Source organism: Rattus rattus, chromosome 3 (assembly GCF_011064425.1).
Source record: "Rattus rattus isolate New Zealand chromosome 3, Rrattus_CSIRO_v1, whole genome shotgun sequence".
Lineage (NCBI taxonomy): Eukaryota > Metazoa > Chordata > Mammalia > Rodentia > Muridae > Rattus > Rattus rattus.
The window spans coordinates 60524404-60545865 of record NC_046156.1 but is presented as its reverse complement, the minus strand read 5'-3'; the positions used below and the strand labels follow the sequence as shown (position 1 = coordinate 60545865).

General features: G+C 39.3%; 1 protein-coding gene across 1 annotated transcript in view; it reads left to right on the top strand.

Moving 5' to 3' along the window:
- The window catches only part of Rnf115 (ring finger protein 115), a 66414-nt gene that overhangs the window by 33806 nt on the left and 11146 nt on the right, over positions 1-21462 (top strand). The window contains exons 2-4 of the mRNA XM_032897673.1: positions 988-1046; positions 4822-4879; positions 20887-21098. Coding sequence (XP_032753564.1) covers positions 988-1046; positions 4822-4879; positions 20887-21098 — 329 coding nt within the window. The remainder of the gene's footprint in view (positions 1-987; positions 1047-4821; positions 4880-20886; positions 21099-21462) is intronic.

Genomic DNA, 21462 nt, shown 5'->3' with positions numbered 1-21462 from the left:
CTAGTTTTGCTATCATTCTTCCAAAACAAATCAAAAACACTAAAAAAAGAAAGAAATGCAAATCATCCCAATTAAAAACAAAACTAACAGAAACAACCAAAGAAACAAATCTATAATACTCCCTTATTCTCTCAATGAGAACCATTTAGGTAGGTATGAAACCATTTTGTAAATATCTTGTGGAATTCTTTATTTCCAGAGTATACTAGAAAAACAAAACAGCCTGGAAATTAGCAGATGTATAAGTTGTTTTCCTTTTCTTTCTTTTTTTTTTTTTCATTTCATTTTGTTTTGTTTTTCAAGATACATTTTTCTGTGTACCCCTGGTTTTCACGGACCTCACTCTGGAAACCAGGCTGGCCTCAAATTCAGAGATCTATCTGCCTCTGCCTCCTAGGCAGGACTGAAGGCATGTGCCACCCTTGCCTCGCATGCACATACAATTTAAAACCAGCTTTAATTTTTTTTTTTTTTAAATGGGGCTGGAGAGATGGCTCAATGGTTAACAGCACATGTTGCTCCTGGCAGGGGCCTGGGTTCAGCGTCTAGCACCTATATGGGTCACAATCGTCAGTAACTCCAGTCCCAGGGGATTCACTGTTCTTCAGACCTCCATGGCATTTGACACATACTTGTTGCACAGACACATGTGCAAACAAAACACCCTTAAACATAAATAGGTACATCTAAAAATGTTTAAAGTTTTTATTACATTTTTGTTTATTTATTTATTGTGTGTGTAGGTGTGTGTATGAAATGGCACAAGTATGGAGGTTAGAGGACAATTTGCAGGAAGTCCGTTCTCTTCTGCTGCGTGGGTCCTGTGGATCAAACTCAGGTCATCAGGCTCAGCAGCCAAGTTCCTCTACCTTCTGAGTCATCTTTTGACTGATCATCAGCTTTTGTGCTTCGTGATATTCTAAAGTCACATGCTTAGGTTCCTAATGAAATGAAAAACGTCTATTTACTTATTCTTTTCTTTTATAGGAATATATATGTCCCAGATGTGAATCAGGCTTTATTGAGGAAGTGACAGATGATTCCAGGTATTGTATAAGCTTATGGATAAACCAAACTTTCTAGTACTGAAACTGTTTTCTCTTAGTGTTGACTGAGTGGAATGGAAGGAATTTGTTTTGTAGCTTACTTTCCTGGGAGTAGACACACACACACGCACACACACACACACACACACACACACACACACACACACACACACACACACGAGGAGAAGAGGACAGGAGATGGAAAGGAAAGAAAATTTGGAAATCAATATGATGATATGATTTTATCCACTGCTCCTGATTGCATCACACCTGGAAAACCTCTGTAACCATATCAAAGAAAACTTACTAAGTTATCGTTTGCTTCTTTAGGGTCCTCTTGGATTACTAATTAATTCTTGGCAACTATTTTGTTGCCGGAAGTTAAACTGCTGATGCACATATTTGGTGGGCTATGGAGTGACTTCTGAGAAGGACGCTAACAAGGCCTATGTTCTAGTCAGGGAAACTGAGTTGTTGCTCTGCCTTGAGGAGCCCAGGTCCATTGTTCAAATGAAGATTAGTGTTATCAGAGTGCCATCTTGCTGCTGTAATATTGATATTTGGGTTTGTTTTCTTGGCTTTGATAAAGGTTTAATATTGATAAAAAGAGGAAATATTTTCTCTAAGTAATAATATATTTCTTGTTTTTTTGTGAATAAAACTGTAATAACTTAATTCTAGCATTTGACCATTTGACAAAATATAAACTGCTTAAAGTGAATCTTGGAGTGACCTTGGAGCTTTATGCCAGTTCATAATTCCCTCACATTGCTGTCAGCAGAATCTAAAGTTGAAGGTCTCTTCACAACCAGGAAAAACTACACCTTTTAAAGTATGTACTGTTAGTTCTACTGTACTAATTGTTGATGATTAGATGTGGAAATGAGTTGGAGCTTCTGGGGCAATGTGTGGCATGGGATCTAGTTTGGTACAAACACTTGAACATTGGCGTGACAGTTTTGCCTTTAAATAACAGTGCCAGCACTATGCCTGTAAGAGTAGCATGACAGCAGATTTTGTAGTGTGTAGATGGCATGCTAATTTGGAATTTTTTTGTGTTGTTATAATTGCCTCAAATACTTAAGCACTCACTGCTCTGCATGTCTTGAATAAAGAATATACTGGGTATAGGGGAATGACTGATGGATGTTCCCCTAACATAGACATTTTAAATTTCTTTAGACATAGAGAGCTCTTAAACAAAGTGCAGCTTACCTGGTGTAGTAACTAGCTAGAATCTGGGTACTCTGGGGCTCCGTTTTCACTCAACCCTTATGTGTGTGCCTGATTAAGTCAAAGGCTGTCCTGTGTAGATGCTATTGGTGGCAGCCATTCAAAAGGAAATATTGCAAGTTTTGAATGAAGTTGGTCGGGTTTTTGTTGTTTTCTTTTTTTGAGGCCCCTCCCCTATTCTTTTCTCAAAACCTGACTGTTCTGGAACTTACTCTAAGGACCAGTCTGGCCTCACACTCAAAGAGATTTGCTTGCCCCTGCCTCTGGAGCACTGGAACTAAAGTTGTGGGCCTTCACTGCTGGGTGAAGTCAGTGTTTTTAAAGAGGGAAGAAATCTTATTCTTAGACTTGGAGTCTTACAGGCAATTACTTATTATTTTCTTTTATAAAATTTGTAAGCATTTGCTGACTTTAGTATTTAGAACCGCAGCAAGTAATAGTGAATAGTAAAGGTTATTGAAGCTGACATTGCAGAAATTCTAGTTACTCAGAAGGCAGAAACAAGATGAGTATAGGATCATGAGGCTTGCCTGAGCTGTAAAGTTCCCAGGTCAGTCTGGGCGCTTAGACCTGGTCGCTAAGAAAAAGTAAAAATAGGAAATGTGGCTACTGGGGCTAGAGAGATGGCTCAGTGGTTAAGAGTACTGACTGCTCTTCCAGAGGTTCTGAGTTCAAATCCCAGCAACCACATGGCAGCTCACAGCCATCTGTAATGGGATCTGATGCTCTCTTCTGGTGTGTCTGAAGACAGCAATAGTGTACTCATATATAATAAATAAATCTTTAAAAAAAGATATTTTTTAAAAAAGAGAGAAAATGTAGCTCAGTGGTAGGCATGTTTGCCTCTTCTGTGTGAGGCCCTAGGCGTAACACTAGTTCCAGAAAAATAAATCAATACAAGGAAGTCTTTGCATATAAATATAAGATAGTGGGCTCCATCCGCTCCACACATGCTGGATTTTTCTTAATTTTTGTAAAGTTTATTAGAATATTGTTATTTTTTATTATGTCTTCTCTGTGTTTAGTTCTTTTACTCTTAAGGTACAGAAGAACTAGTTTGGGCTACATAGTGAGTTCAGGGCCAGTTTGAACTCATAGTGAGGTCAGACCATGTCTCAAAAACAAGACAAACACACACCATCACCAACAACAACAACTGCACAACCTAGGAAAGATGATCCTTAGGAATCTGTTAGGTTTGGGCAATAAAATATCTATACAGCCATGTATTATAGAATCTAGTGTTCAATTATTTATGTAGTATAGGTGTTACAAGTGCCTTGTTGCATAATTAAAATGATTTTTTTAAAGTATTTTTAACCTCTTATGTAAACACAAGTTTCCATTGGTTTCTCATCAGAGTAAGGCTTGAGACAAGTGCAGAAAACAATATTTGCCTTTGTTTTAGACTAACTAGGGTGTGCTTGTTTCCTTAGTGAGCGCAGTGCAGTGCCTGGAAAAGTGTTATAATCCTGAAGGTGAAGTGGTGTTCAGGAGTTCACAGGCTTATGATTAGGATGTGTGCTCGTGTTTGTTGCTGGAAGAGCTTTTAGCAGGTTTTTGTGACTCAGTTCTTCTTCCCTTTTAGGAAGTGTTAGCCAGTTTCTTCTCTGCAAATTTCATATGGGTAGTGGGATTTAATTTTTTCCTGTTCTTCTGGGTTCTTGAAAAGAGGCATTTTGTCAGTTAGACATGTGCTATTCAGCAGCTTCTATTTTGGAGTTAGAGGTATAGGATATGCCACCACAAGGTTTTCAAAGGTGAGGAATGCATTCATTATGTAACGTCTCACAAATAATAGAGTATATATGTGAGGTATTAATTATAAAATACAGTTTTTTGGCATTGTAGTTTTATTTATGAAAGGAACAAAGGGTTGAAATGGTTGAGGCAAATTCTAGCTGTTAATAATACAAGATAGAGCTTAGAACCAGAGTTAGTGCAGAGGGGTGTGGAGGAGTCATATTCGGCTGGTGAGGTCAGAAGTGATTCATGGATGAGGTAGCCCTGAGGCTGGGCAGGATAATCTAAGAATAGGATAACCTATTCAAACTTCTTTGAATACTTACTGAATTCTTTCTAACCTGCTAATCAATACCAGGCCCTTTTATATTAAACATTTAGTAATTCCAGAAGATACTAACTTTGGTTATCTTGATCATCTATCTGGTTAAATGGTTTGATGCTGAAATATTTTTACTTTCTTAGACTGTTTGAGGATACACGTCTACTTTTCTTCCTTTGCTAGGCTAACTTTGAATTGTGTTACTGGCTGTGAGTTCTTTCTGCTTGATGGGCCTTCTTTCTACATTTCCATTTGATGTAGCTTTAATTCATTTGAAAACCACTTGATTTTGCCGTTTGGTATGCCCATTTTCTTACTGTTTTATTTGCTAAGATACTCTTATAGACATGGTGTCCTGCTGGGATGAGCTGGTCTCCCTATTGAGCTTTGTTCTCATTTGCCCTTTCTATATTTAGCTTCTGGGAAGGGAGGGGCTCATTCCTGGGAAGAGAGTCACCACCATGCTTTTCTCTTTAGTTTCTTAGGTGGTGGTGGAAGCCGGACAGACAATAGCACAGCAACACATTTCGCAGAGGTAAGTTTTCCTTTGACTGTAGAGATTGCATAGGGTGTGGCTGGGGATTAAAAGACAGATAACTACCCACCCAGTGCAGCATCACAGAGGATGGATGTGTAAGAAGAATGTAGTCAGGGGTACCCTGGAAAGATCTGTGTTCTCAGGAGTTAAGGGTTTGTCATATTTCTTCTGAGGGAAAAGTCATAGCTGGTAAAATATCCTGCTGCAAACCTGGTTGTGTTTTCTTTTGTTGCTGCTGCTTTCTGTGTATGAATTAAAAGCTTGTGATGTTTGCAGAGCACCAGCCTCCGCTGCAGTGGCAGCCCTGATGACTCACTACTCAAATTGCAGTCAAGCAGTTTTAAAACAGCATTGTATAATACTAGTTTCTAGAATTTACCTTTCGTTAACATGATAGTTTGCTGTGAAGTAAGTATATTTATAGCCTTTCAGATCCTAAGATGAGACCCTTAAATAATTAACTTCTATTTCTTTGTATAATGTAACATCCATATATTAAATATGAATATTCTCGTCCCCCCCCCTTTGCCCCTGAGACAGGTTTCCCTATATGGACCAGGCAGGCTTCATACTATACTCACTGTGTAACATTGGTTGGCCTTGAACCCATAATCCCTCAGCATCCCAGGAGCTAGGATTCATAGGCATATGGCACCACCCCAGTTAGAAAATCAAAACTCTGAATTATTATTTGAAAATAGAGGGTTTGGGGATTTAGCTCAGTGGTAGAGTGCTTGCCTAGGAAGCGCAAGGCCCTGGGTTCGTCCCCAGCTCCGAAAAAAGAACCAAAAAAAAAAAAAAAAAAAAAAAGAAAGAAAAAAATAGAGCACTAGGGCATTACTCTGTGTCCTTTAATGCCATTTATTTTTCAGTTCAAATTACTTTGGCTTTTCATTGACCTATTTCTTTTTGGCTTGTGTAACTGCTCGAACCTCTTGTTTCTTTAGAGAAGGGGTTTCATAAGGTTTCACTATATTGCCTCTGCTTGTCTTAAACTCATGAGCTCAACTGATCATCCTGCCTCCGCCTCTGGGGAAGCTGAGACTGTAGACTTGTGCTGCTATGCCTAGTTCCTAAACTGTTCTAAGTACACAACTCGGTGGCACTCAGACCCCATGCTTGTAGTCACTTAGAGACTGATTCCCAGATGGGAAACCCAGCTTATTGGACTGCAGACACGTCTACTTTCTTCTTTTACTCATGTATCTCTCTGTTGCACACAGCTTTCAGGTGCTAAAAGCTGATATATGACCAAAACAATTTTTAACGTTAAATCCCATAATCAGAATTCCTTTTTATTTTAGAATCATAGTTAATAAGCCCATAAGTCACTGAACTTTTCTTTTTGAAAATTATCTTAAGATCTACTATGTCTCCCTCCCTTGTTGACACTATAGTTAAGAATTGTGTTAGATCTTTCCTTTTGTTTATGGCTATGGAAATTGCTAACATCTAGTTCTGAGATTTCTAGTCAATTCTTAACTGTTTTAAGATGAGTTGATGTAAGCATGACTCCAGACAGATCAAATTTTGAACACTCATTTGTGTTTTCTTGTTGATAGATTTAGAAGCTTTTAAAGTCTATACACTCTGTGAGGCCTGGCAACCTTCTTGATGTAGCATTTCCCAGGGTGTGCTATTCCTGGGAGCACAGTCTGTTCCTGATTGTGCATGTGCAAAAGAAACTTCACTTGATTTTCTTTAAGCATTGGTTCTCTTTGAGAAATGGAAATAGATATGGATCTGTCAGTTTTGTATGTATGAATCAGGAGGAGGAAATGCATTGAGTAAGAAGGAAAATAAGTAATGTGGTCAGCATTTTAACTTTAGTAGGACTGACTACAGCTGACACTGTGGCGTGGGCCGCCCTTCAGGTGTTACTTTTGCAGAAGTCATGGTTCTGAGGTCATGATTCTTAGGCTTTGTAGTGACACGCTTTGTGGTAGGTGTAATCATGCCCAGTCTTCTTTCCTTCAACAGAGTCTTCTTGTCACCATACCTCAATATTTAATTTTCTCTCTCTCTATTTTTTCGTTTCTCAAGACAATGTTTTCTTACTAGCTCTGGCTGTCCTGGAACTTCAGGCTGGCCTTTATGTCCCAGAGGTCCACCTGCCTCTGTCTACTGAGTGCTAGGGTTAACTTTTTTCTTTTAAAATGTTGTTTTGCATATTTAATTTAATTTTTATTTTTTTAATTTCCAGGTTTCCCCTTCAAAAACCCCCCATTCTACTCCCTTATCCCCTGCCTCCATGAGGGTGCTCCCCGACCTACCCACCCACTCCTGCCCCACTGCCCTAGCATTCCCCTTTGCTGAGGCATCAAGTCTTCACAGGTCCAAGGGCTTCCCCTCCCATTGATGCCAGACAAGGCTATCCTCTGTTACATATGCAGCTGGAGCCATAGGTTTCTCCATGTGTACTCTAGGGTTGGTGGTTTAGTTAGTTCCTGGGAGCTCTGGATGGTGTGGTTGGTTGATAATGTTGTTCTTCCTATGGGGTTGCAATAGTATGTTGCAAAGGTATGTGCTCCTTAAGTCCTTCCCCTAACTCCTCCATTGGGGTCCCTGGGCTCATTCGGGTGGTTGACTGCGAGCATCTGCCTCTGTATTTGTCAGGCTCTGGCAGAGCCTCTCAGGAAACAGCTATACCAGGCTCCTGTCAGCATGCACTCCTTGGCATCAGCAGTAGTGTCTGGGTTTGGTGTCTGCAGATGGGATGGATCCCCATGTAGGGCAGTTTTTGGATGGCCTTTCCTTCAGTCTCTTCTCCACTCCTTGGCCTTGTATTTCCTTTACATGGGAGCAATTCTGGGTGAATATTTTTGAGATGGGTGGGTGTTTCTATCCCTCAGCTGGAGGCCATTCGTAACCATTGGATACAGTCTCTAGTGTTCTCTTTCCCCTTTGTTGGGTATTTCTGCTAATGTCATCCACATTGGGTCCTGGGAACCTCTTGCGTCTGTTTTTCTTTATTTTTAATTTCTTTATTTTTATTTCATGTGCATTGATGTTTTGCCTGTCAGTTTTGTCTGAGAGGGTGTTGGATCCCCTAGAACAGGAGTTACAGACAATTGTGAGCTGCCATGTGTATGCCGAGAGGTGAACCTGGGTACTCTGGAAAAACAGCCAGTACTATTAACTGCTAAGCCATTTCTAGCCCTCCCTAAATGGTCATATTAGAAAAAGCTTAGTCCAAGAAAATTTCCAAAATCCTTAATATTTATTTATCCTTCAAGTGAGGATGGAGGGGGAGGAGTTGGGAACAAAGGCAGGAAGAGGCTTAGCAGTTGCAGAGCAACAGTACTTGAGTGACATGTAAGAGGTAGTGGCGGGTAAATCTAAGATGCCTACAAGCTGACTCTTAAGAGCAGATGTCACTGGGAATTGGTTAGGGGCTTTCAAGTAATCCATGCTTCCCTGGGTAACTGAGCTCATCGCTTCAGGTTCTCATCAGCAACCTCAGAATAGCAATGGCTTCTCACTCTGCAAATCAACACTGGTTAAATAAAATTGGCTATGGCCTATTATCATTTCCCTAATTTCTTTCTTAGCCTGTTTATCCTTTAAGTAGAGGAAGGCTACTGATTTGAGTTAATTTTATCTCCAGCCACTTTGCTGGAGTTGTTTATTAGGCTTAGTAGTTCTCTGGTGGAACTTTTGGGTCACTTAAGTATACTATCATATCATCTGCAAATAGTGATATTTTGACTTCTTCCTTTCCAATTTGTATCCCTTTGACCTCCTTTTGTTGTTTGATTGCTCTGGCTAGGACTTCGAGTACTATATTGAATAAGTAGGGAGAGAGTGGGCAGCCTTGTCCCTGATTTTAGTGGGGTTGTTTCAAGTTTCTCTCCATTTAGTTTAATGTTGGCTACTGGTTTGCTGTATATGGCTTTTACGATGTTTAGGTATGGGCCTTGAATTCCTGATCTTCCCAGGACTTTTATCATGAAGGGGTGTTGAATTTTGTCAAATGCTTTCTCAGCATCTAATGAAATGTGGTTCTTTGAGTTTGTTTACATAGTTGATTACATTGATGTTTTCCTGTATATTGAACCATCCTTGAATCCTTGGGATGAAGCCTACTTTACCATGATGGATGATCATTTTGATGTGTTCTTGAATTTGTTTGCGAGAATTTTATTGAGTATTTTTGCGTTATATTCATAAAGGAAATTGGTCTGAAGTTCTCTTTCTTTGTTGGGTCTTTGTGTGGTTTAGGTATAAGCAAAATTGTGGCTTCATAGAAGAAATTGGGTAGTGCTCCTTCTGTTTCTTTTATGTAAAATAGTTTGGACAGTGTTGGTATGAGGTCTTCTATGAAGGTCTGATAGAATTTTGCACTAAACCTATCTGATCCTGCGCTCTTTTTGGTTGGGATACTTTTAATAACTGCTTCAATTTCTTTAGGAGTTACCGGATTGTTTAGATGGTTTATCTGATCCTGATTTAACTTTGGTACCTGGTATTTGTTTAGAAAATTGTCCATTTCGTCCAGATTTTCCAATTTTGTTGAATATAGGCTTTTGTAGTAAGATCTGATGATTTTTTTGGATTTCCTCAGATTCTATTGTTACGTCTCCCTTTTCATTTCTGATTTTGTTAATTTAGATACTCTCACTGTGACCTCTGGTTAGTCTGGCTAAGGGTTTATCTATCTTGTTGATTTTCCTCAAAGAACCAGCTTTTGGTTCTGTTGATTGTTTGTATAGTCCTTTTTGTTTCTACTTGGTTGATTTCAGCTCTGAGTTTATTTCCTGCCTTCTACTCCTCCTGGGTGTATTTGCTTCTTTTTGTTCTAGAGCTTTTAGGTGTGCTGTCAAGCTGCTGACATATGCTCTTTCCTGTTTCTTTCTGCAGGCACTCAGCGCTATGAGTTTTCCTCTTAGCACTGCTTTCATTGTGTCCCATAAGTTTGGGTATGTTGTGCCTTAATTTTCATTAAGTTCTAAAAAGTCTTTAATTCCTTCCTTCCTTCCTTCCTCCCTTCCTTCCTTCCTTCCTTCCTTCCTTGATCATGTTATCATTGAGTAGAGCGTTGTTCAACTTCCATGTATATGTGGGCTTTCTGCCATTATTGTTGTTAATAAAGACCAGCCTTAGTCCTTGGAGATCTTATAGGTTGTATGGGATTATTTCAATTTTCTTGTATCTGTTGAGGCCTGTTTTGTGACTGATTATATGGTCAGTTTTGGAGAATGTACCATGAGGTGCTGAGAAGAAGATATATGTATATGTTTTTGTTTTAGGATGAAATGTTCTATAAATATCTGTTAATTCCATTTGGTTCATAACTTCTGTTAGTTTCTCTATGTCTCCGTTTAGTTTCTGTTTCCATGATCTGTTCATTGATGACAGTGGGGTGTTGAAATCTCCTACTATTATTGTGTGTGGTGCAATGGTGCTTTGAACTTTTGCAAGTTTTCTTTTATGAATGTAGGTGCATTTGGAGCATAGATATTAGGATTGAGAGTTCATCTTGATGGATTTTTCCTTTGAAGTGTCCTTCCTTATCTTTTTTGATAACTTTTGGTTGAAAGTTGATTTTATTCAATATTAGAATGGCAACTCCAGCTTGTTTCTTCAGACCATTTGCTTGGAAAGTTGTTTTTCAGCCTTTCACTCTGAGATAGTGTCTGTCTTTGTCTCTGAGGTGTGTTTCCTGTATGCAGCAAATGCTGGGTCCTCTTTATGTATCCAGTCTGTAGGTCTATGTCTTATTATTGGGGAATTGAGTCCATTGATGTTAAGAGATATTAAGGAATAGTGATTATTGTTTCCTGTTTTGTTTTGGTTTTTTTTTGTTGTTGTTGTTGTTATTGTTGTTAGAAGTTGAACTATGTTTGTGTGTTTTTCTTCTTTTGGTTTCTTTTCTTTTTCTAAAACAGGTCTTACTTTGTAGCACTTGTTGGTCTGCAACCATGTAGATAGACTAGGTTAGCTTTGAACTCATAGAGATCTGCCTGCTTCTGCCTCTGCCTCCTGAGTTCTGGAGTTAAAGGCCTAAGAAGGTTTTATAAAAATTAAAAACCTCCCATATTCTCATTATTTTATTCTTGCTTAAAATTATCTATGTCATAGTACTTAACCATTTCTCCTATGTGTGCCTCATAACTACATAGTTACAATCATTGAGTTTATTCTAATTTTGATTAAAATTTACTTAGGGTTTTGCTCTTTGTTCCTAGTCACTTTTTTATGAATTATTATATGTTCTATATTTTATGACTGCTTTTTTAAAAAAAATATTTAATGTATGAGTGCTCTGCTGTATATACATCCACAGGCCAGAAGAGGGCATCAGATCCCCTTATAGATGGTTATGAGCCACCAAGTGGTTTCTGGGAATTGAGCACAGGACCTCTGGAAGAACAACCACTGCTCTTAACTGCTGAGCCATCTTCCCAGTCCGACTGCTTCTTTTTTATGCTCACACTATTTTTTATTAAACTGTTAATCTGTGTTAGCTATGTCTAATTGTGTGATGGTTGGTCATGGAATTATACATACTTATTTCTTGCCCTCCTGAGTATAGGACGTACTAAGAAATAAAACATAGCAACTAGACAGATGGAAATAATTTTTGAGGGATGCAGAGATGGTGGTTAGAAGCACTGACTCCAGGGGACCGTGGTTTAATTCCCAGCACCTACCATGGTCTGTAACTCCAGTTCCCAGGGGGATTTGGGGTCTTCTGGACTCCTTGGGTAGTGCACAGCTATAAATGCAGGCAAAACATCCATACACTTAAAAATAAGTCTCAAGTTTTAAAAAAAATGTTTTTCTTGACCTGGACAACTCAACTGGACTATGATCACATGGATGCCCTAACTTTATATGTGACAATACATCTGAAAGTTAGGCTATAGTAGGTACACTATCTCATAACCACACTGAATTTTTTTCTTCATTTATGCAGTTTCCTACTACAGTAATTCTATCTACTAGAGGAATGTAATTGGTAGCCATTAGGTTCTTGCTATGAGATACATCATTCCTGTAGTAGTGAAGAGGAATGAGCAAAGAAGTCAGAAGTGGGTATGAGAGGTTAGGCTCTTGTGTTCAGTCTTTGTGGTTCAGAGTTTCCGTGTGTAGTCAGCATGCACTGGAGTGGTGTGAAGTAGATGGGGGAGGTCAGCATCTGTGAGACAGTCCTGCTTTTACTTTCATCAGCATCTTCCACAGGACCAGTTCATGCTCCATTCAGCATGCTGGGGCCTGTGGTAGGTATCGTACCTTTTTCCTGCAGAAAGCACTGAGTTGAGCAGGAGGAATATAAAGGTACAGTAGATTCTAAATAAAATTGTTGATATCCATTTGCTTTGATCTAAGGCCGTTTTAAATGATTAAGCACTTGTTCTTCTAGAGGACCCAGATTTGGTTTCCAGCATTCACACTGGGTGGCTCACAACCATTTTTAACTCTAGTTTTAGTGGGATCTGACTCCTCTGGCCTCGATGTGTAGATACACTTATGTCTACCTACCCATCCTTACACACACACACACACACACACACACACACACACACAGAGGCATAGGCACACACAATTAAAAATAAACCTTTGATTAAAAAGTAAAATTAGCTGGGAAGTGGTGGCATACACCTTTATAATCCCAGCACTTAGAAGGCAGAGGCAGGCAGATCTTTGAATTTAAGGCCAGCCTATTCTACAGAGTGAGATCTAGGACAGCCAGGGCCACACAGTGAAACCCTGACTTGAAAAACTAAAAACTAAAAAGTAAAATAATAAAAAGTCTGCCATGATGGTAGCCAGTCTTCATATTTTTTTGGGGGGGTCCTTTTCTTTTATTTCCTTGATATTACACACAGTTTAATTTTTATGTTCCTTTTCTCTTGGTGGGGCTTTTGTAGCTCAGACTGGTTTGGAACTTGCCATGTACAACGGCTAACTTTGAAATAATGAGAAGTCTGAAGTGCTCAGATTACAGTATACCCTGCTTCCCTTTACCTTTTCTGTTTGTTTGTTTGTTTTGATTTTTGTTTTTGAGATTTTGGAATCCTAGAGATCATTATGTAATACAGATTCTGCAACCAGTGATCTTCCTGCTTCATAGTGTAGTACTGAGGGAGGGTACAGGTATGAGCAGCCATGCCTGGCTCAATTTGCTGTTTTAGCCTTTCGTTCCAGGAACCCCAGGGCTCTAGTTTTATTTTCTTTTCACTATCCCATTGTACTTTTTCTCTGCAAGTTATTTTAGTGCTTATTGTATAATATATTATTTTAAAAAATTTCTCTCTCTCTGTCTCTCTCTCTCTCTGTCTCTTTCTCTCTCTCTCTTTCTCTCTCTCTGTCTCTCTCTCGTGTGTTTGTGTGTGTGTGTGTGTGTGTGTGTGTGTGTGTGTGTGTGTGTGTGTGTGTGTGTGTTTGTGTGTGTGTGTTAGAGACAGGGCCTAGATTTATAGTTCTTGTTGGCCTGAAACTAACTATATAGACCAGGCTGGCCTGAAACTCACAGAAATTTTTCCCCTTTTGCTTCCAAAGTGCTTAGATTAAAGGTGTGTACCATTATACCTGGCTTTTCCTAAATTTTTTGAAGAAGAAGCATTTTCTGAGATAGACTTTTTAAAGCATGTTTTTTTTTTTTTTTTTAAGCTTTTTTTCATTAATAAATTTTACATGTATGTAGTACACTGTTACTGTCTTCAGATATAACAGAAGTGGGCATCAGATCCCCACTACAGGTGGTTGTGAGCCACCATGTGGTTGCTGAGAATTGAACTCAGGACCTCTGGAAGAGCAGTTAGTGTTCTTAACCGCTGAGCCATCTCTCTAGACCAAGTCTCTTAAATTATACTTTTAGCTTTTAACTGATCATATTCAACCTTCTTATTAACCATTGCTAAGTAGAAGCGTTATTTCTGTGACAAATGGGATCTCCTTGCTTTTTCAAATTTGCTAATAAAAACCTGATGAAGATGTAGTTTTCGTTTCAAGTATCTAAAACCTGGCTCAAGAGTTAGCTCTGAAATGCCTCTTTGGGTCCACAAGTAGTTCAAAGTAAGATAAAAATAAACTTGAAGTGTTTCTTAGTTATCTTTCCTGTTGCTGTGATAAAAAAACCCTGACAAAACAACCTAAAGGATAAAGAGTTATGTTGACTTCACAGTCCACCATGTGGGGAAGTCTGGAGCAGGCATTTGAGGCAACTGGTTATATGAGATACACATGCACATAGGTGGTGCTTCTCAGTTTAGTTTCTCTTTTCCATTCCATCTAAGACCCCAGCCTATGAAATGGTGCCACCCATCTTTATTAACCTAGTCTATGTAACGCCTCATAGGGATGCCTGAGGCTCATGTCCTAGATTCTGTCAAGTAAGCAGTCACCATTAACCATCACAGAGTAGCTGTGATGCATTTAACTTACCTTCCAATGTCACTTAATGCCTCTATAGCCATTATAAAGACATAGTAATCACAAGTTACTCCATAAGCTGGGATATGTGATGTATAAATGAGAATGACCCCCCCGAGGCTCATACATTTGGAAGTTTGTCTGCAGTTGGTAGAACTGTTTGGAAAAATTAGGCAGTGTGGAGGAGGTATGTTACTGACTTTGAGAATTAAAAAGCTCACACTATTCCCAGTTAGCTCCCTCTCTGTCTTGTGCTTGTGGATCAGATGTAAGCTGTCAGCTGCCATTCTAGAGCCATGACTACCTGCCTGCTGCCATGCTCCCTGGCATGATGGCTAAATACTCTAATCCTTTGAAGCCATGAACCCTCAAATTAAATGCTTTCTTTTGTAAGTTGTCTTGATCATGGTGTAACTAAGCCACAGGTTGGTACTATACAGTGTTATATTGCTGTAACAAGCCTGGCCATGCTGTTGTTTGGAGAAATGTGGAAGACTTTGTGACTTTGAACTAGAAAAATTGTTGAATGCTGTAAGCCCATAAATGGGCTTTAATGGACCATCCTTGTAGGAGTTTGGAAGGCAGTAGTGCTGAGGCCAGTGTGGACTGTGGAGGCCCTGCTCAAGGTTTCAGAGGGACAACAGTAGCTAGAGACCGTGGGCTAAAGATCATTTTTGTGATCATTTGGCAAAGAAAGTTGCTACAATTTGCCTAAGACTAAATTGAAGAGTTTTGTAATAATTTCATTGGTCGATTTCAAGATGGCCTAATATTGAAATGTGTGGCTGTTAGTGATCACTCTTATGCAGATCTGCAATGAAAATGAAAAGCAGAGCAAAAAGAAGTACAAAATGTACTATTTGAGGAGAAAAAAAGAACCAGGAAATTTAATGTTGAACCTTGGTTTGTGCTGAAAGAGATAAGGAGAAATGAAAAAAAAGAAGTGGTGGCCACAGAGCAAGGCTCCCACTTAGCTAAGCCTGCCATCTGTGAAAAGAAAAGGCCAAAAGAATTATCTGTTCCTAAAGAGCGACAACAAAGGAAAGCTCATATGAATGTAATCCCCCTGTCTTAGCCTCTGTCTCAGTGCTGGGGTTATAGATGCATGTAGTCTACAGGATTTTATGTAGGTACTGTTCTCCACCAGTTTCTGAGACAGGGTCTATTGTTGAGTTGAAAACTTGCAGGTTCTGCTACACTAGCTAGTCTAGTCCACAGACCCCAAGGTTCCTCCAGTCTCTGCTATTCCAGTGCCTATGTTACAAGCACAAGTCACTGTAGCTTTCTACATGGGTTCTAGGGATCGGATACAGGCAGAGGACGCAGTTCACTGGCTTTGACAGCTCCTTAGTACCTTAGTGAACTTTTCTTCTTCTTCTTTTTTTTTAAATTAATTTTTACTTATATGAGCACACTGTAGCTGTCTTCAGACACACCAGCACACCAGAAGAGGGCATCAGATCCCATTACAGATGGTTGTGAGCCACCACGTGGTTGCTGGGAATTGAACTCAGGACCTCTGGAAGAGCAGTCAATGCTCTTAACCACTGAGCTATCTCACTAGCCCCTACTGAACTTTTTAAACTAAAAAGTTCTTTTACATTTACTTTATGTAAATAAATATACATTCTTGTACATTTGTGTGTGTGTGTGTGTGTGTGTGTGTGTGTGTGTGTGTGTGTGTGTGTTTTCATGTGAGCATGCAGTGTTACATGTGGAGAAGTCAGAGGACAAGTTGCAGGAGTTGGATGCTAGTTTTGCATCTTTCTATTTTGTAAAAATGTTTATTAGTTCTAAGAGTGTTCTGATGGAACCTTTAGTCTTTTAAGTATAGGATTATATCTGCAATTAGGGTTAGTTTTGCTTGTTCACTCTCTGTTTATATCTGTTTACTCTCTGTTTACATCTGTTTACTTTCTTTCGTTATTGCTCTTGCTAAGGATTAAGCACTTTATTAAGAGTTGAGATTAGGTATCCTGATTTAAATTTCTTCCTTACCTAGTCTATCTAATATTGGACTTAGGTTTGTCATAGATATTCTTTAGTATGTTGAGGTTTCTCCTAATACCCTCAAAGCTTTTCATCATGCAGGGACACTATAGTTTTACAGAGATTTTGTTCTCTATCTATTGAAGTGACCATGTGATTTCTGTCCTGAAGGCTATTTACATGCTTAACTACATTTACTGGTTGGTACATGTTGAACTATCATAGCAACCCTGTAATGAAGCCAGCTTAGTCATGGTGTGTGAGCTCCTCCTCCTCTTCCTCTTCCTCTTCCTCCTCCTCTTCTTCTTCTTCCTCCTCCTCCTCTTCCTCTTTATATTGCTCTTCCTTCTCTTTATCTTCCTCCTCCTTCATTCTTCCTCCTCTTCCTTGTTTTCTGAGACAGGGTTTCTCTGTGTAGTCCTGGCTGTGCTGGATCTTGCTCTGTAAATCAGACTGGCCTTGAACTCAAAGATCCTCCTGCTTCTGCCTGAGTACTTGGATGAAAGGCATGTGCCACCACAACCGGTGGAGTATGAGCTTGTAATATGTACTTGAATTTTATTCATACAAACTTTATGTCTGTGTTCACCAGGGAAATTGATCTACTAGCTTATAAATTAATTTGATAATGTTCTCTTTTTATTTCTATTATAAGTTTTTTAAAATACATTTTTCTTTTACGCATATGGATGTTTTGTCTGTATGTACCACCTGCACACCAGAAGAGGGCGTTGGAGCCACTGTGACTACAGTTACAGACAGTTGTGAGCTGCCATGTGGGTGCTGGGAATTGAACTCAGGACCTTTAGAAAAGCAACCAGCAGTGTTCTTAACCACTGAGCCATCTCTTCAGCCTTATTTTGTTGAATTTTTGAGGAGCATTGGTTCTTCAAAGGTGTGATTGTGTGTGTGTGTGTGTGTGTGTGTGTGTGTGTGTGTGTGTGTGTGTGGTGTGTATGTATATGTATGATGTGTGTGTGTAGAGTGTGTGTGTGTGTGTGTGTGTGTGTATTTCTTCTGTCAGTATCGATCATTTCTTTTGAGACAGGGTCTCTGCTGCCCTGAAATTTACCAAATAGACTAGGCTGGTCAGCCATGAAGCTCCAGGGATCTGCCTGCCTCTTTTTCCCTGGTGCTAGCATAATTCCACACTTGGGTTTTTTGTTTTTTGTTTTTTTGTATTTTGGGTTTTTTTTTGTTTTGTTTTGTTTTTTTTTTTTTTGTTTTTTGTTTTTTCCATTTTTACTTTTTTCTCTACAGTTTCCCCACACTAATTAGCCACTTTCTGTCTCTATGTAGGACGGTAACTATAAATGGTATCATATAAAATGTGACCTTTTCTGACTGAATTTTTTTCTACTTAGCATAATGTTTTCAAGTTTCCCCGTGTTGTATCATGCATTACTACTTCCTGCATTGTGTGGCTGCACAATACCTTGTAAAAACATTCTTTTCCTTTTGGTGTTGGGAGTCGGCCCCTCAGCTTCAGTATGCAGGCAGGCAGTCTACTAGCTAAGGCCAGCTCTGTGTGACGATTATTGTGTGTTTCTCTGTTAGCTGATAGACATTGGACATTTACACTGGGCTCTTAGGAGTAGTTCTGCTATTAATATAATTGTACATGTTTCCTTGTGATATATTTTTAGCTCTCTGGCTTTTATAGCTAACAGTGAAATTCTTGTGTCATATTATAGTAAACTGTTCAGCTCTGAGGAACACATCTTAACATTTTAAGTATGTAGAGGATGTGTTTGCAGTCGGCTCAGAGCAAGGTCTGTCAAATGGAAGACACCATCTCCTGCTGTTTGTTTTTTATTTATGTTTTAAGAGATTTGTTGATTTATATTTGTGCATCTCTGTGTGAGTGCATGCACATATGAGTGTGCTGGTGTGTGCATGTGTGGAGGCCAAAAGAGGCCCTTAGGTGTCACCCTCTATCACACTGCCTCTTCCATTGAGTCAGAGTTTTCTTGGCTAGCTTGATGCCAGCAAGGCCTAGTGACCTTCTGTCTCTGCCCTCCTGCTGGAGACGGAATGGTCAGCTTGTTAATGGGTGCTGGCATCCAGGCACCAGTCCTTACTGTGGGAACATGTGCTTAGCTGCCCCAGCTCTGTCTCGTTTATAATGACACTGGGGCTTTGTCTTCTTACATCTGTTCGGAGTACCTTACTATGTTGTTTTTCAAGAAAAAAATTTGTCAAACTGTGTAATTCTTTAAAGTGTTTTACTAAAACTCTGTAGTCATTCAGTTAGTTTATACTTATGTAGGCTGTGTCCTGAAGACCCAGTTCTGTTAATGAGCTCTTTTCCCTTATGCTTGTGTAAGTCTGCTCTGAGACAGGTGACCTGGCTATTCTTATCCTTCTTGTTGGTTTGGAATAAAGTTCTGAGATGTACCCTTTCATTCTATGTTCTATGCTTAGGGCACGCTGTCATCTGGGGATGAAAGTAGGCTAGAAATACACTGTTACTATTAGTTGGTACCACTTTGCATTTCCAAACAAGTGGCAAAGTTCCTCAAGCTGATGCAGAAGGTGATTTGGATTTTCTACTTTCTTAGTTGTGGTAACCATTGACAGTAATCTAAAGAGTATAACTAACCAGGCTGGGAGATGACTCAGTGGCACAGCACTCACTGAGCAAGTTTGAGGACTAGAGTACAGATCCTAAGAACCCCATGTAGAGGGAGAGGGAGAAGCATCCTCTTCAGTAGTGTAGCTACTGTAAGGTGCCCATGCGCCTCTAAGTCTGTAAATAACCTTATGTATGCCCTGTGAGCAACTGTGCCAAACTCAGTGTCAACAAAAATATACAATACAAAAGGAAACAATAACAAAAGAAAAAACCAAAGTGGAAGAGTCTTTAAAGTAGAAGGGGGCTGGTTGGGAAGAGGCAGGGACCAGCAAGAGTGGAAAGGGATAAAAGATAATAGGGAGTGTATAAAAGTCACTATCTACATTATAATTAATGTATGCTAATATGCATTTTAAAATAAAAAGAAAAAAAAGCCAGTGAATTATAAACAAAATATTTGGATAGCATTTACTTCTGGAGTTATAAGAGGGATATAGAGAATTTCAGTAGCTTTAGGGAGATAACAAAGAGACGGCTTATGGACATATCTTCTCTACATCTTATTCATGTGCTATTTTACATGTGTTGAATATATCATGATGGTAATCTTAACATGTAAAATATCCATGACACATTGATACTGAAAAGAATGCTAGGGTGGTATCCTGAGTCAATGCAAGCCTTCATCACTTAGGATGCTTACAGTTAGCTAACACATTACAGTTTCTGTATTAGTTACTTTTGGGTTTGTGTGACTACAGCACCTAAGAGAGACAGTTTAAGAGGAGAATGGTTTATTCTGGTTCAGAGTGTTGGAGTTCATCATGACAGGGAAGGTGTGGTGGGACAGCTTAGTTCTTGGTAGTAGGAGCACATGGCAGAGACTGTTCACTTCAGCACAGCATAGGAAGCACAGAGACAGCTGGTTTCACAGCTTCTCTCAGGAGCCCCCAAGGGGCCTGTATGGAACTTTTGAGCTAACTTTCCTATGGTAGGGTGTTGCTTGGGCTTGGTGTCTATATCTTTCTACTTGAAAATAAAATTCTTTTGAAACAGAAGAGTCTCTTTTTGTAAAAACTTGTTTTAGATTGGAGAGATGGCTCAGCAGCTAGGAGAACTCGATGCTCTTGCAGAGATGGGTGTGGGGTTCCCAGCACCCATGCTCTGTGGCTCATAACAGCCTGTAACCTTAGCTCCAGGGACTCTAGTCCTATGCTCTCTTCTGACTTCCTTGTATTTTTTTAAATTATGTATTTGTTTTATGTATGTGAGTACACTATCTCTGTCTTCAGACACACCAGAAGAGGACATCAGATCCCATTACAGATGGCTGGGGCCACGATGTGGTTGCTGGGAACTGAACTCAGAACCTCTGGAAGAACAGTCAGTGCTCTTAACTGCTGAGCCATCTCTCCAGCCCCTCTTCTGACTTTCTTGAACACTACATTCCAATGTGCAAACATACTCACAGAGACACATAGTTAAAAATAATCTTTTAAAAAATTAACTTACTTTTCATTTTCCCCTTTGCTTACTGATTTTCCCAAACCTAGTCTCTCTCCCTCCCATATTAATGATGAAAATGTGTACAACAGAGGCTCTTATCAGACATAGCTGTACTGCTTTGGCATAGTTTTGACCCAGCCTGTCTTTGATGCCAGTGTCAAGTCAAGAGACGTATTTTAAAGATATCTATTTCCACTTGACAGTGATGAAGTGTTCTTTACAAGTGGAGAAATATATTTATTTGTTTTGTTGAGAATGCAGATGCCACTTGTGATAAAACAAAGTATAACATTGATTTGAACTGTTACTTAAGCTTGGGACAGACGGACATCTGTGCTTTAGCTCATAGTATATTTCTGGAAGGGAACCTGGTCAGAAGCATGTGGAGATGGATGTTAAATAACTGTTAAGGAAAGAGGCTAGGCATTTGTTTGCTTTCTTATATATGTAGAAAATTATTTTACTTTGTTTATTTACAATCAGCCAGTTCAAGGAATTGAGCCTCCCACATTCTAGGCTAATGTGCTTTTTTTTTTTTTTTTTTTTTTTTAACCAGCTCTGGGACCATCTGGATCACACAATGTTTTTACAAGATTTTAGACCCTTTCTAAGTAGCAATCCTCTGGACCAAGATAATAGAGCCAATGAGAGAGGTCACCAAACTCACACTGACTTTTGGGGACCAAGTCGGCCTCCAAGGTTGCCTATGACAAGAAGATACAGGTCTCGAGGAAGTACTCGTCCCGACAGGTCGCCAGCTATCGAAGGGTGAGTTGTTGTTTTGAATTCTTAAGAGCTGTTTAGATTGTTACTGAAGCAATCTAATCTATATTTTATAAAGTTCTCAGACTTACTTTTGTGGACACACAGAAATATAAACAGGATGAAAATGAAGCTACATTGAATGTCATACTCACAATGTTATCATTTAAGGATTGGTGATAAAGTAGTGGTCTATCTAATACACTTCTGTAGCATTTTCTAGTAATATCTCAGAGGGGATTTATTAAATTTTAGAAAAGGCTAGGCTTGATACTTTGTGCTTATAAGCATTTGGAAGGCTGTGAAGAACATGAGTTCAAGACCAACCTGGGCTAAATATTGCCTCAAAAAAGAATATGGTAGCATGCAC